This window comes from Mus caroli, chromosome 8, assembly GCF_900094665.2.
Source record: "Mus caroli chromosome 8, CAROLI_EIJ_v1.1, whole genome shotgun sequence".
Taxonomy (NCBI): domain Eukaryota; kingdom Metazoa; phylum Chordata; class Mammalia; order Rodentia; family Muridae; genus Mus; species Mus caroli.
This window is the reverse complement of record NC_034577.1, coordinates 35,361,230-35,375,319: the sequence shown is the minus strand read 5'-3', so window position 1 is coordinate 35,375,319 and position 14,090 is coordinate 35,361,230. Positions and strand designations below refer to the sequence as shown.

The 14,090-nt window shown below is 42.1% G+C and overlaps 1 protein-coding gene across 1 annotated transcript in view; it reads left to right on the top strand.

Annotated features, from left to right (window-relative positions):
* The first annotated feature begins 1,511 nt into the window (after window positions 1-1,511).
* Frg1 (FSHD region gene 1) overlaps window positions 1,512-14,090 on the top strand; it is a 19,807-nt gene continuing 7,228 nt past the window's right edge. Inside the window, exons 1-5 of the mRNA XM_021170546.2 lie at window positions 1,512-1,718; window positions 3,654-3,724; window positions 7,125-7,250; window positions 8,185-8,242; window positions 10,705-10,819. Of these exons, the coding sequence (XP_021026205.1) occupies window positions 1,657-1,718; window positions 3,654-3,724; window positions 7,125-7,250; window positions 8,185-8,242; window positions 10,705-10,819 (432 nt within the window). The 5' untranslated portion in view covers window positions 1,512-1,656. The remainder of the gene's footprint in view (window positions 1,719-3,653; window positions 3,725-7,124; window positions 7,251-8,184; window positions 8,243-10,704; window positions 10,820-14,090) is intronic.

The window sequence follows — 14,090 nt, the reverse complement described above, 5'->3', positions numbered from 1 at the left end:
ATAAAGAGAGTTAAATCAGATACTTTTAAGCAATAATCATTGGCTGAGTCACAAATAACAGACCCTGTATTTATTTGCTGGATAGGGAGAAGTACTTGCAGAAGTGTTTTGTGTATGAGGTTGTGGGCAGTTTCTGTGCAAGGTTGGGGTTCAGGCAGTATCTTTGTGATAGTTTTGTCAAAAATATCTTCTATTTGCCAGATGTAATCGCCATCTCAGAGGCTTGCTGCTGAATAAACTCACCCTTTCTACCCGTTTCTAAATTCTGGCTGGCTGGCTCAGCTAATCTATTCTGGCTCCAACTCCTCTCCAAGCTGACTGATTTTCATCTGGCATCTCTCAGTGTGTCCTGAGTTGCTCTGCTTGGCCTCAAACTAACTCTGGCAATCTATTCTAATCTTCTGGCTCCTCATTCTCTGGCTTTAACTGCCTCTGCTGACCTGCATTGAACTGCAGGAGCTCATGAAGGAACTCAACTCCACTGTACTGCACCCGCCACTCTTGACTCCCCACTGACTGACAAGCGCTAAAGTCTGAACTTGCCCCTGACCTGAATAGCTTCTCTCTCTTGTGCCACTCAGATGAGCGTTGAGCATATTCTGTCAAATCTTCCTCTGACTCATCACTTTGTTTGCCCCTCAATTAGACATCGTTGTTTGGAATTAAAGGTGTGTACTAAGTGTGTGTCTGGATTCCAGCCAGATCACACACTCCTAGAATATCTTTGCATGTCATCCCTTGCCAGAGCTGCCATCAATCATTCCTTCAGACGTGTTTTAGATTTGTCAAGTGTTGACAAAGCCATTCCATTTTTTGATTCTAACGACATTTATGTTTCTTTCACAAAAAAAAATAAAGATCGCACAGAAGCTGTTTCAGCGGTGCATGGTTTGTAATGGAAGGGAGTTATAACATTGCGGGAAAGATTGGAGGAGGCAAAAGAAATACGCACTTGGCTGGATCAAGACTACAGGAAAAGACAGTATTGGGTGTGGAGACCAAAGTCTCTTCAGCACTTGAGATAGAAACCAGTAGTTAGCAACTATACACTGTATCATTCCCCAATTGTTTCTTGTGTGTTACTCATACACAATACACGAGTAAAACATGTACAACACAACTAACAACTCTGGAGCCGAAGCTGTTGATAAAGTTGCCCGAAGCCAAGGCTGTGACCCACGCCTCCACAGAACACACATCTCGGTTTCTCTGAGCAGGCCCAGTCTGGCGGGTTGCCGGGTACTTGGTGCAATGTCGGCTGCAAAGAGAGTGGGCAGACAGATTTGATCCTTTCAACATCTGGCTCATCCAATCCAGGTCTGCTCTTTGCAACCTCGGCAGCAGGAAACTGTTGGATACCTTCGCTTCCACCAGGGGGCGTCTCTATACGTTTTGCTTGGTTTGGGGAAAAAAAAAAAAAAAAAAACCCGCGAACATTCGGGACTTCGCCGCAGGAACGCTGACGTGATTGGACCCTCCGCGGCCGCCGTAGCGCGTCGAAGACAGTAAACAGGAAACCGGAGAATCGTAGCCTTGGGTTGAGGAAGGCGGAGGATTCCCCAGGGATTCGCTCAGCTCCGGCCGTTAGAGCCACTTCCTCCTCCTCCCGGACCTACGGGAGCTCTGCCAGCGGCTGCCACTTCAACGAGCCGGGCCATGGCCGAATATTCCTATGTAAAGTCCACCAAACTCGTGCTCAAGGGCACTAAAGCCAAGAGGTGAGGCGGCGCTCGGGCGGGAGGCACGGTTCTCGGTGCATCCATCCCCGGGGCTCAGGGCCAGGGTAACCAAGCCACCCAGGACACTCAGAGGTAGAGCTGCGTGGACAGCCTCCCCGACACTTCTTAGCTGACGCTGCGTGGCCGGGGAGCCCCCGAAACGGAGAGACCAGGAGTCCTACTTTTGGGACACCCCCCCCCCCAGGCCTCCCCCAGCCTGCCTTGATAACTTGCTTTAAGGAAAGTATTTTTTTCCACCGGTCTTTCCTGCAAATGGAAAAAGCAAGCGGACAAAAACGCCCTGATTCTCTGCAGTGTAATATGTAGGGGGCAGGCAAAGCTGCATCATAGTGTGAGTCGGGACCTTGAATTCGCACCGGTGATGGGTTGATGGTTCGTTTGTATATTTACTAGACGCTGGTTCTTGTTTCTCGAGACTATAAAAAAGAGTTATGAGAACTGAATGAGACAGCCAAGTGGAGGCATGTGGGTGTGATTTATAGTTAGCCCTATAGAGAAAGATACCTTGCCCGATCCTATCTATCTCCGTCCTCTTGAAGGATCTAGCCAAAGTTGAACACTTTTTTTACTGTATCACCGCTGAAGCAGTTTCAACAAGTATTTGTCAGCGAGCTTCGTGCTGAATGAGCTTGGAGCTTTATCCTGACCGAATCTGAAACTATTTAAAATTTAGAATTTGCTTCTGAAAATGTTGTCGATAAGATACAAAGAAGTTAAGACAGCCGTTATTAAAACTAGTGCTTTCCATGTTTCCATGATTGATTCTTTGTTTTTTTGAGACAAGGTTTCTCTGTGTAGTCCTGGAACTTAACTCTGTAGATGAGGATGGCCTTGAACTCAGACACTCACCTGCCTCATCCCCCCTCACCCCCCAAAGTGCTGGGATTGAAGGCTTGGGCTGCAACCACTACAAGGCTCAGAATTTGTTGTAAGCACCCTGAATAATCACTTTTCCCCTAAGATCTCTCCTTGTGTTTTCGTTTATGGAGCTGTAATTCATAAGCTATAAACGCCTCCTTTTAAAGTGTACAGCTAGTGGGGTTTAGTATATTTACGAGTTCACCACTATTTAGTCAGTAAGCATTTTGCCACTCCAAAGGAGACTGTTTAACCAACCATTAAATAATCACACCCTTCTGCCCTTCCAGCTTCTGTCAACTGCTTTCCAGCTATAAGATTTTACTTGCTATGAATATTTTATGCCCGTGGAATTAAATAGTACATAGCCTTCTGTGTTTGGCTTCTTTCACTTAGGTTGCTGTTGAGACAGGATCTCCATACGTAGCCCTGGTTGGCCTGGAACTCACAGAGATCCACCCGTGTGCTGGGGCTGCTGCTGTGTGCTATACCTGGCTTCTTGCTCTTCGTTTTGAGGAGCAATCCATTCTGTGGGCTGTGTGTTTGTTCTGTTCTGTGACTGAATGATACTATTTTTGTTCTTTCTTCATTTGATGAGTGTTTTCTGCTAATGACAATGATGCTATCAGTATTCTGTTTTTTGTGGACATACTTTTTTCATTTCTCTTGGATATCTGCATGTGTGTGTGTGTGTGTGTGTGTGGGATTACCTGGGGTATTATTTTTGATAACTCAGTGTTTAGCTTTTTGAGAAATGCTTTACAACAAGGCTGTCTTTAGTTAAGGGTTCTATTACTCTGATAAAACAACTTGACCAAAGACCTGGGGTGGGGAGAGGGGTTATTTCAGCTTACTTCTGCCTTGCAGTCTGTCGTCTGGGAAATGAGGGCAGAAGCAGCTTCTCGGTGTTTTAAATCAAACATCTGTAAATTGTAAAAGATCGTTTATCCGTAGGTCACTCATAGAGCTGGAATGACTCCTGAGTTCTCACCTTGTAGTTCTTAACACATAACAGTATGTTCAAGTCCATGCGTATGTCTTTTTTTCCCCCTTTAGTAAAAAGAAAAAGAGCAAAGATAAGAAGAGAAAACGGGAAGAAGACGAGGAGACCCAACTTGATATTGTGGGTAAGCCACCTCAGTTCTTTTTATTTTTTAATTTTTTTCTCTCTAGAACCTCTTTTATTAGGGCACTAATCCCATTTTTGAGAGCTTGACCATCACAAACGAATCTCCTCTCAGTGTTGTGACTGCTGCCGAGCTCCAGAGCATTGGTGACAAGGTTTCAGCATGTAAAATTTGGGGATGATACAAACATCCAGACCATGGCATGACTGAGATTTGAGGTTCCTGTAATTCTCACTTGCCTTACAATATTCTTAGACTTTATCCAAATGTTAACAAAGTCTAGACATTCATCCTAGCTCCAAGCTGCACTGTTGTTTATTGTATGAAAGGTTAGCATCTCTTAGTGTTCCACTTGAAGTGTTTTCTGAGTCAAAACCTATGGTCTGCTTGTCAGGTCACCAGACAAGACTTTTCTTCCTTATCATAGGAACCCTGCAGTGGACCAGGAACTCCATTGAGACTGATCCCCAACTTTAAAGGCCTGTCAGACAAAAGTACTGTCATCTACACATCATTTTCTTTGGAAGCACATAAACTGTGGTGACGAGTCTGCAATTTCTTTGTTTCCAAAGGAAGTGTAATGTAGCAAATTAATTATCATGTACCTGAAATGAATGAGAATCCTAAACACAACAGAACATCAAGGCCCCTATAAGTGGTTCTAGAAGCAGACACTTGCAAATCCGTAGCCAGTACCTTCTGTTTTCCTGCCCTATGTGTACCTATACTTTCAATCAAATTTCTTGTTTATTAAAACTGGGCAAGCTAAATTTTGAAACTTTTTCCAAATAAAACAACAGGTGTTTGTGTGGCCAGGTCTGGCAGCCTGATGTGGGTCCCAGGGATAGAAGGAGAGAAGTGGCTTGCACAAGTTGTCCTCTGTCTGACTTGTACACACACTGACAGACAAACACATGGACGCGAATAAATGTAATAAGAAATTTTTTAAAAGTAGGCAATGGTGTAAAGTTACGATGTAGGAAACCTCACATCACTTGAAAAAGTAGTTCTAAAATAATAGAATTCTGTAATTAGGGCCAGGATCAGGGGTAGGTGTGTGCGTGCTGACGAGCTGTCTTAGCATAGGTGAGTAATTAATGGTATTAGAATGTGCCAAATTGTTCTAAATGGTGTTGCTGTTTTCGTATCCTACCAGGGATAGAAAAAAATTGTCTGCTGCAGGTCCTGGGTAGTAAGCAGCCCTTCTCTCACACCAGTGCCTTTGGTTTTCTTTACAGTGCTTGTCTGCTGAGCTGGTCTCTAGTTTTCCTCCGACTTGTTAACTGTTTTCTCTCATGGTTGCTGCCTTTGAGGTCTTTATTTAGCTTACCCTTATCTCAATATCTTGAAAGACCTCTGCTCTTCCTTTTGGACACATTCAAGTTTAGAGTTTTCTTCTTTGCTAACTTTATCACCCACTTCAGGGTGATTGTGTAGTGTGAAGTAGATCTCAGAGATTGGGTTTTGCTTCTGTTTTTCCTATTTATAACAAGCCCCAGCAAAATCAGCTGGGTTTCTGTATGTCCGTCTCCTTCCTGACTCCTGTTCCATTTCTCTGTTTTCTGTCAGTGTTTGTCTTTATTACTTCATTGCTTTATTCATCCCATAAGGTTTCCAGGTCCAGGAATTGAGTGCACCTCCTTTGTGTTTCTTTAATTAAAATTTGCTATTCTGGGTGTTTATGTCCAGTTAAACTTCAGAGTCCACTTACCATTTCATTTAATAAAGTCCGTCGGGCTATCTAAGAGAGTTGTATTGCTTTTAGACTATTTGAGACATTCAGTATTTCAATTGTATAGAGCTTATATTTCTGTATTGGCCTTGCTCTTTGGGGTGTTAAGCTCCCTCACTATCATTGCTGCTTTGTCTATATGAACATTTGCAGTCATGTTTTCTTGGACTGTAGTTTAATTCTTCCTTTCTTGTGTCTTCTATTGCTTTACTGTTTTTCTTATACCAGCCAGGACATTGGAAATATTGGGCAGATATGTTGAGAAGAGCCACAGCAGTTACTTCTAGTCCTCATCGTAAAGCCCCCCATACAGAGTGACTTTAGGCATAGGATCTTCATAGGCATTCTACCAAAATAAAAATTAAAGTTGAAGATTTTAAAAATAATTCTTAGTTGTAGAATTAGTCAAAGAGCAACAAAGATTTGAACATTGTACTGGCTAGTTTCATGTCACCTTGACACAGCTGGAGTTACCACAGAGAAAGGAGCTTCAGTTGGGGAAATGCCTCCACGAGATCCAGATGTAAGACATTTTCTCAATTAATGATCAAGGGGAAGGTCCCCTTGTGGGTGGGACCATCTCTGGGCTGGTAGTCTTGGTTCTATAAGAGAGCAGGCTGAGCAAGCCAGTAAGGAACATCCCTCCATGGCCTCTGCATCAGCTCCTGCTTCCTGACCTGCTTGAGTTCCAGTCTTGACTTCCTTGGTGATGAACAGCAATGTGGAAGTGTAAGCTGAATAAACCCTTTTCTCCCCAACTTGCTTCTTGGTCATTATGTTTGTTCAGGAATAGAAACCCTGACTAAGACAAACATGTACCCCACTTGACAACTGTTGTGACATACAGAAAACACATAACTGACAACTGCAGAATACATTTTTTAACCATATGTAGAAATGCACCAAGAAAATACTGCCATACTGTAAATGAGACTGCACAACAAAACCATTCGAAGGTCTAAAAATAAACAACTTAATGATCCTTCATTTGTTTGGGGTGGCTCTCAGATTCAGCCTTCGTGTCTGCAGCACTAGACTGCTTTAAGCTGTTTTTTAAGTGAGATGGTGGGTTGGGGCCCCACCACCACCAAAACAAGACAAAACTGACCGACTTAGTGATGGGCAGCTTCAGTGAGTCCTGCTTATAGTCTGCTGCTTTTTGACAGCTTAGCCCATGGAGTGATCCTGCAACCAAGAACTATGTAAGCATGCGTCTGGGCTTTGAGTGGAGGCTACTTGAATTCCCAAGAAGAAAACACTTTTTCTTCTTGAGCTAACGTTTTAAGGAAGTGAAGAATTCTAAAACTGATGTATTGTTTTCTCTACTTTGGCAGAAACTGAAAATTAGATATTGGTACTAGAAAGCATGTGGGGATGAGGTCTGCAGTCAAAGGAACTTACCGTTTTGTAATTCTGCCTGTGTTAAGAGTGATCTTGACTGTGATGAACAAACAAGTTTGTGCAGAGCTGGTAAACTCTGAGTAACTGGGGCTGTGTCAGTGTCGAGGACTGTACAGGACACATGCAAGGATACAGTTAGGGGAAGGCAGTGCAGGGTAAACCAGCTGTCTCTGCATTCAGGCTTTTAAAAGGTTAGTTATAGGAAAAGCAACAGAGTTTTGAGTAACCCTAAAATAAAAAGGATAAACTTTGACTTTTATTTTGTAGGAATCTGGTGGACTGTATCCAACTTTGGGGAGATTTCAGGGACTATTGCTATTGAAATGGATAAAGGAGCCTATATCCATGCACTGGACAATGGACTGTTTACACTGGGAGCTCCACACAGAGAAGGTTTGTATGAAGGACAAACAATGGCAGGGAGGCCATGTCGAGTAAAGCACTACAAAGTTTGTGCATGAGTCTGAAGCAAGGCCGCCCCCACACTGAGCCCCTGCACATTTCTCTGTCCTTGTCCTTCATTAGCTGTTGAGAAGTGTCTTTCTAGAATAATCATTTGAAAACATTGTGACTAGTGACAGAAGAATCTCTGTAGGAATAGAAAATAGCCTTAAAATCACATGAAAAATTGCCATTGCAGCTGGGTGGTGGCAGCACACACCTTAGTCCCAGCACTCTGCAGAGACAGGCAGATCTCTGAGGACAGCCAGGGCAGCACAGAGAACCCCTGTCTCAAAACCCCAAAATGATGATGATGATGATGATGATGATGACGGTGGTAATGAGTAAAAATAGGATTGTAGTTGGGAAGAAAGAAGAGAATCTAATTGAATCAGAAGTTTGAAGGGTTTGGTTTTGTTTGTTTGTTTGTTTGTTTTGCCTATTTGTTTGTTTGAAGTTTGTTAGAACTGGGTGTAATTAAGAGCTAGACATTTAGACATTTTCTCCTTATCCTTAGTCCACAAGGAAGCATCACAAAGAGTGAAGTGACTGAAGTAAAGAGGTGTGTCTAGGCCAGAGTGGACATTTCTGGAATACATAAAAGCATTTGGTATTTCACATGCTGTTATTTATGTACTGTTTTAAAAGATGAGATTATATTGGAAGTGACTAAGTTTCATGCAAAACTGTCTTACAAAATATTCCAAAATGCAATGAATTTAATAATGATATTTTGATAGCATACTTAGCTTATTATTATAGTGTGTCCAAATACCTTAATATCCTTATATGTAATTTTAGGGGGAAACTAGTTTTAAAGCACAAAGTACCTTTATGTATATATATTTATAACAAGTGTGTATTTTGCATTTTCGTTTTTCTGTAGTTGATGAAGGCCCCAGTCCTCCAGAGCAGTTCACTGCTGTCAAGTTGTCTGACTCCAGGTACGCTTTAGTTGAACTGCAGTTACAAGCTTTACAGTTTAATTTCACGTAACCATGCATGGTGGCACACGCCTTTCATACCAGACAAAGGAGAAGAGTCAGGAGCATCAAGAGTTCAAGGCCATCGTGGCTATGGATTGAGTTTGGGGACAGCCTGGGTTGCACGGAACCCTGCCTCAAAAAGTAATAATTTCACTTATGTAAAAAGAACAGCACTATTAGTAAATACAAAGTCAGAGAATAATTTTAATTGAAAGACTTTAGAAAACATGTTATTTATAATCAGAACTTTTTTGGATTTTATAGTTTTGGGAATTTGGGGAATGTCTACTTGTACATTAGTGAAGGCACATATGTTTTATTATATCACATATACATTATCTGAAGATAACTTTTATACAGTGTGTCACTGTTCCTGAATTCCGCTATGAATAATTGTAGGAGGCTAGCTGTGGCATTATCCATATCATGTTTAGCTCAGAAATTTGGGATTTTGGAGGTTTGGGGATTAGGGGATACTTAACCTGTACTCTGTATGTGGATATTCCCAGTATACACTTGTCTTAGTCAGAGTTTCTGTTCCTGCACAAAACATCATGACCATGAAGCAAGTTGGGGAGGAAAGGGTTTATTCAGCTTACACTTCCACACTGCTGTTCATCACCAAGGAAGTCAGGACTGGAACTCAAGCAGGTCAGAAAGCAGAAGCTGGTGCAGAGGCCATGGAGGGATGTTACTTACTGGCTTGCTTCCCCTGGCTTGCTCGTATAGAACCCAAGACTACCAGCCCAGAAATGGTCCCACCCACAAGGGGCCCTCCCCGATTGATCACTAATTGAGAAAATGCCTTACAGCTGTATCTCATAAAGACATTTTCTCAACTGAAGCTCCTTTCTCTGTGATAACTCCAGCTTGTGTCAAGTTGACCCAAAGCCAGCCAGTACAGTACTCTTTGTTTAGAAAACTTAAGAGCCTAAAACTGAAAAATGTCAAGAGACCAAATTAAATAGATCAGAAAAAGCATGGAAACAAAATAAATATAAAGCAAGATCTGCCAGTGATACTATAGTGTATAGATTTTGCTGTTAGAAGAGATACAACAGACTTGGTGGCAGACATCAGGAGGCTCAGGAAGGAGAGGACAAGTTTAGGCCAGCTAGGAGATGTAGTGATACCCTCTCTCAGGAAAAAGTCAGGAGATAGGAGGGCAAAAGAAAATCTTGCTGAAAGTAAACAAAGTGTTCTTCTATCACACAAAACAATTGATCCATTTTGTTCTTAAAGTGCAAGGGTACAGAATGATGTTTTGAGCAGGAGATAAAGAAATTGAGTGTCAATGTTGTAGTAATTACATCAACGTAATAATGATTTATATATTATCTTCAGTGAGACCTGAAAACAACTTCAGGAAAACCAGTTTGGTTTGTGGTTTGGAGGATGAAGTTGGTCATGCCAAGGAGTGCTCACAGGCTCATGGAGCCAGGAGAGTGCAGTGCGTGTGCCTGGAATTCCATATCTCAGTGAGAGGGGAAAGCTGGCCCTTAGCCAGCTTCCTTTTCCCCATTTTATATGTTCTGGAACCCCAGCTCATAAGGTGGTGCCACTCACATTTAGGGTGTATATTGCCTTCTCACTTAAACCTCTCTGAAACCACCTTCAAAGACCCAGAGGTAAACCAAATCAACTTACCAATGAAAATAAACTTCAATGTTTTTTTCTCCCTCCCTCTTTCTTCCTTTCTTTCTTTCTTTCTTTCTAATACAAGGTTTCACTATGTAACCCTGGCTGGCCTTAAACTTATTACATAGACCAAGATGGCCCCTGACTTACGGAGATCCAACTGCCTTTGTGTCCTGATTACTAAGACTAAAGGCCCATGTCATCATACCCAGGGTATACATTTTCAGATATGCATGATTAATGTTTAGCTAGCTTCAGAGCTTAGAGCGTTAGCTTAGGTGATGTTTCAGTCCCCAGCACCTCTCTTGTGGGTCAGTGTTCATAGCTTTTTCTTGAAAGCAGGTCGAAAAACTAGCCTGGCCTGGTGGGAATCTGCTGAGCTACTAAAAAAGGACATTGTTGATAGCCTCCAATCCAGTGGCTTCCTTTTCTAGGAATCTCTCCTGAAGATAAATCAGCAGTTGTATATATAACAGAGAAATCAGTAAGACTTTGTATAATAGCATAAAAGGTAACTTTTACATCTACAATAGGACAGTAATCCCTTTGGGAAATGATTGCTGCACAATGTAAGGTACTGTATAATGATTTTATTAGCAAACTATAAGGTTACAGATAGAGAATACAGTGTCCACTGTAAACATATCTGGTCTGGATTTATTATATATGTATATGCATATGTATGCACATACACACAGATACATCAGTATACCAAATATTCATAATTCTATAGTTAAATTCTTACTCTCAGTTTTTAATGTTTATCTTTTTTTAAACCGAAGAATTGCCCTGAAGTCTGGCTATGGAAAATATCTTGGTATAAATTCAGATGGACTTGTTGTTGGGCGTTCGGATGCAATTGGGCCCAGAGAACAGTGGGAACCAGTGTTTCAAGATGTAAGTACTGTTATTTAGAAAATCCAGTTTAAGAAAAAGTCATTTCAGTAATAGTATATTCTCTAAAGTTAGTAACAAAACAATAAAGGTAGATTGTAATAATGTTATGCATTAAATTGGAAAAAATAGAATAAACTTGTAACTATAAAGATGAACACAGTCCAAACATAATGATACAACAACAGTAATACTACAGTGGCTTGTTGCATTCCAGAGTGATAAATTACATTGCTGGCAAAACAATGCAAAGGAAGACATTTTCCATTCTGGTTTCCATCTGCCATTGAGGCCTGTTGTCATATTTTTCATGAAAATATAAAAAGCAAATCCCAGGGTGTTTCAGGAGCATTTTTTACATAAATTGGTTCAGAACCAGTAGAGACTGAAAGGGAGCAATGGAGGAGGTTAGTGCTGAGAGAAACACAGTTGACATCTCATGAGCAAGAGTTGTACTGAACAGTAATTATTTTTTGGCTTTGGTTTTTTTTTTTCTTTTATTCAAAGTAGATTTTTACTCCATACAATATATTCTGATTATGGTTTCCCCTCCCGATACTCCTTCCCCATTCCTCTCTACCTCCTTCTGTCGCCTTAGAAAACAAACCAGCATCTAGGCAACACTGATAAAACAAACTATAATACAATAAGACAGAAAGAAACATCACATAGGACAAAAGAAACAGTCCAAAAAAAAACCACACACACAAGAAACATAACAGAGACACACTCAGGAATCTCATCAAAATACAAAACCAGAAGCCATATTGTGTAAGCATAGGCCCTGGAAGGTTACAAAACAACCTCCAAAGATGCCATTGCATTCGTGCTGTCTGCTGCTGGGCACGAGCACTCCCCGTAAGAGCAGTCTGTTCCCCGGTGAGGCTACGTCTTTCCTGTGTTAGTGGCGATCTATCAGTTAGAGGTAGCTTTGGGATTAGGGATGGGAGCGTGTGCACTCCACCTCTCAACTCTAGGAACCTGTCTGCTGCAAACGTGCAGGCCTGTGCATGCTTTTCACTCTCTTCACAGGGCTTACTGAGCCCTGAGGGAAGGGATTTCGTGGAGACATCCCATTCAGTACTGGGTGTTCCAGAGTGTCTCACTGCATATTGTGTGGCTGTGAGTCTCTGGACTTTTTCCCACTTGCTTCAAGAGGAAGTGTCTCTGATGGTTGAACAAGGTACTGATCTTGATTACTGTCATTAGGTGTCATTATAGTGCAACATCTTTCGAGCAGAACTGTAATACTTGGCTTTTCCCTAGGCCCCTGGCCTGTCTACTCAAGTTATTGGCCACCCAAGCAGCTTCATCTCATTGAGTGGGCCTTAAACCCACCAGATGTTTGTTGCTCACTGCTCCCACAAATGTTGGCCACTATTGTACCAGGTACAGGCAAGTCACCATTGTAGGTAAAAGGGTTTGTAGCTGGATTGGTATTTACCTTTCTCCTTTGATGGCATCCAGACTACCCCCGTGCCATGAACTGGCCCAGAGGATCGAGGGCTCTAGGTAGGCAGCAGCTTGAGCCCACCATGTTCAGTGAGCTATGTAGTTGTTGTCTTCAGTGCTAAGGCCTTGTCATCATTTTGTCCAGAGCAGCTCACAGCCTGGTACTGGCCTGAGGTGTTTAGGGAATTCCATGGGACCCCTTTGGCTTTTGGTTACATCACTTAGTTAGATGTAACCCATTCCCAGTCTTGGACTCTTGCTTTGGTGATGAAAGATGTCCACTTGGGACTCTTGTCTCCCCTATCGTTTGGTAATCTTAGACTGTGTGTGTGTGTGTGTGTGTGTGTGTGTGTGTGTATCAAGAGGCTTGTGCTATATTAGGCTTTCATATAACCACTCAAATGGCCCTGGGTTTTAGAAGTCCCTCCCTGTACTCCCTCCCTCACCTACCTCTTCCCTCCCGTTCCCTATTCTAGGCTCCCCCCTTCATCCATCCATATCTGTTCTGTAATTAGATTCTGTAACTGTCCTTTGGGAGATCTGTCCCTTCTCCCAGTCCCTTACTCTATACCTAGCCCCTGTGGTTATATGGATTGTAGCTTGCTTATCAATGACTTAACAGCTAACATCCACATGTAAGTGAATACATGTATGTTATTTTTCTTTCTAGGTCTAAGTTTTCTCATTCAGGATGATTTTTTTTCTAGTCTACAAGTTCCATGTTTTTGTTTTTATGACAGCTGAGAAATACTCAAATTGTGTAATATATTGTGTAAATATGCCACAGTTTCTTTTGTTTTTTGTTTTTAGTTTTTTTGCGACAGGGTTTCTCTATGTTCCCTGGCTGTCCTGGAACTCACTCTGTAGACCAGGCTGGCCTTGAACTCAGAAATCCACCTGCCTCTGCCTCCCAAGTGCTGGGTTTAAAGGCATGTGCCACCACTGCCTGAAGCCACAGTTTCTTTATCCATTCTCCTGTTGAGGGGCATCTAGGCTGTGGTTTCTGAATGTTATAAATAGAACAGGAGTAAACATGGTTGAACAAATGTGTCTGTGGTAGGGTGAATCTTCTCATTTGGTATCTAAAGAGTGAGGCAGCTTAATCCTGAGTTAGTTCAGTTCTCAGCTTCCTGAGGACCAAGCACACTGATCTCCATAGTGCTGTACAAGCTTGCACTCACTAGCAATGGGTGTCCCCTGGCTCCATATGCATTTGTCCTACTGATCTTGACTGTTCCAGCCTGTGTAAAATGAAATCTCAAAGTCGTTTTGATTTCCTAGATGACCAAAGATGTTGAACATTGCTATTAAATGCTTCTCAGCCATTTGAGATTCTCTATGAAGAATTTGTTGCTTAAACAAGCAAACAAAAAACCAGGCAGTCACCATGCCTTTAATCCCAGTATTTATGAGGCAGTCAGATCAGATCTTTATGATCTGCTTGGTCTATAGAGCAAGTTCCAGGACAGCCAAGCCTACTCAGTGTACAGAGAAACCTTGTCTCAAAAAGGGAAACAGAGAAAGACAGTGACAGACAGAGGAGGGAAGAAGAATTGAGAAAAGAGGAAAGAAAGAAAGAAAGAAAGAAAGAAAGAAAGAAAGAAAGAAAGACAGAAAGAAAAGATAAGATAGATTTTAATTGGGTTGTTTCCTTGATGTCCAGATTCTTGATTTCTTTATGTATTTTAAATGTTGGCCCTCACCGGGCGTGGTGGCGCACGCCTTTAGTCCCAGCACTCGGGAGGCAGAGGCAGGCGGATTTCTGAGTTCGAGGCCAGCCTGGTCTACAAAGTGAGTTCCAGGACAGCCAGGGCTACACAGA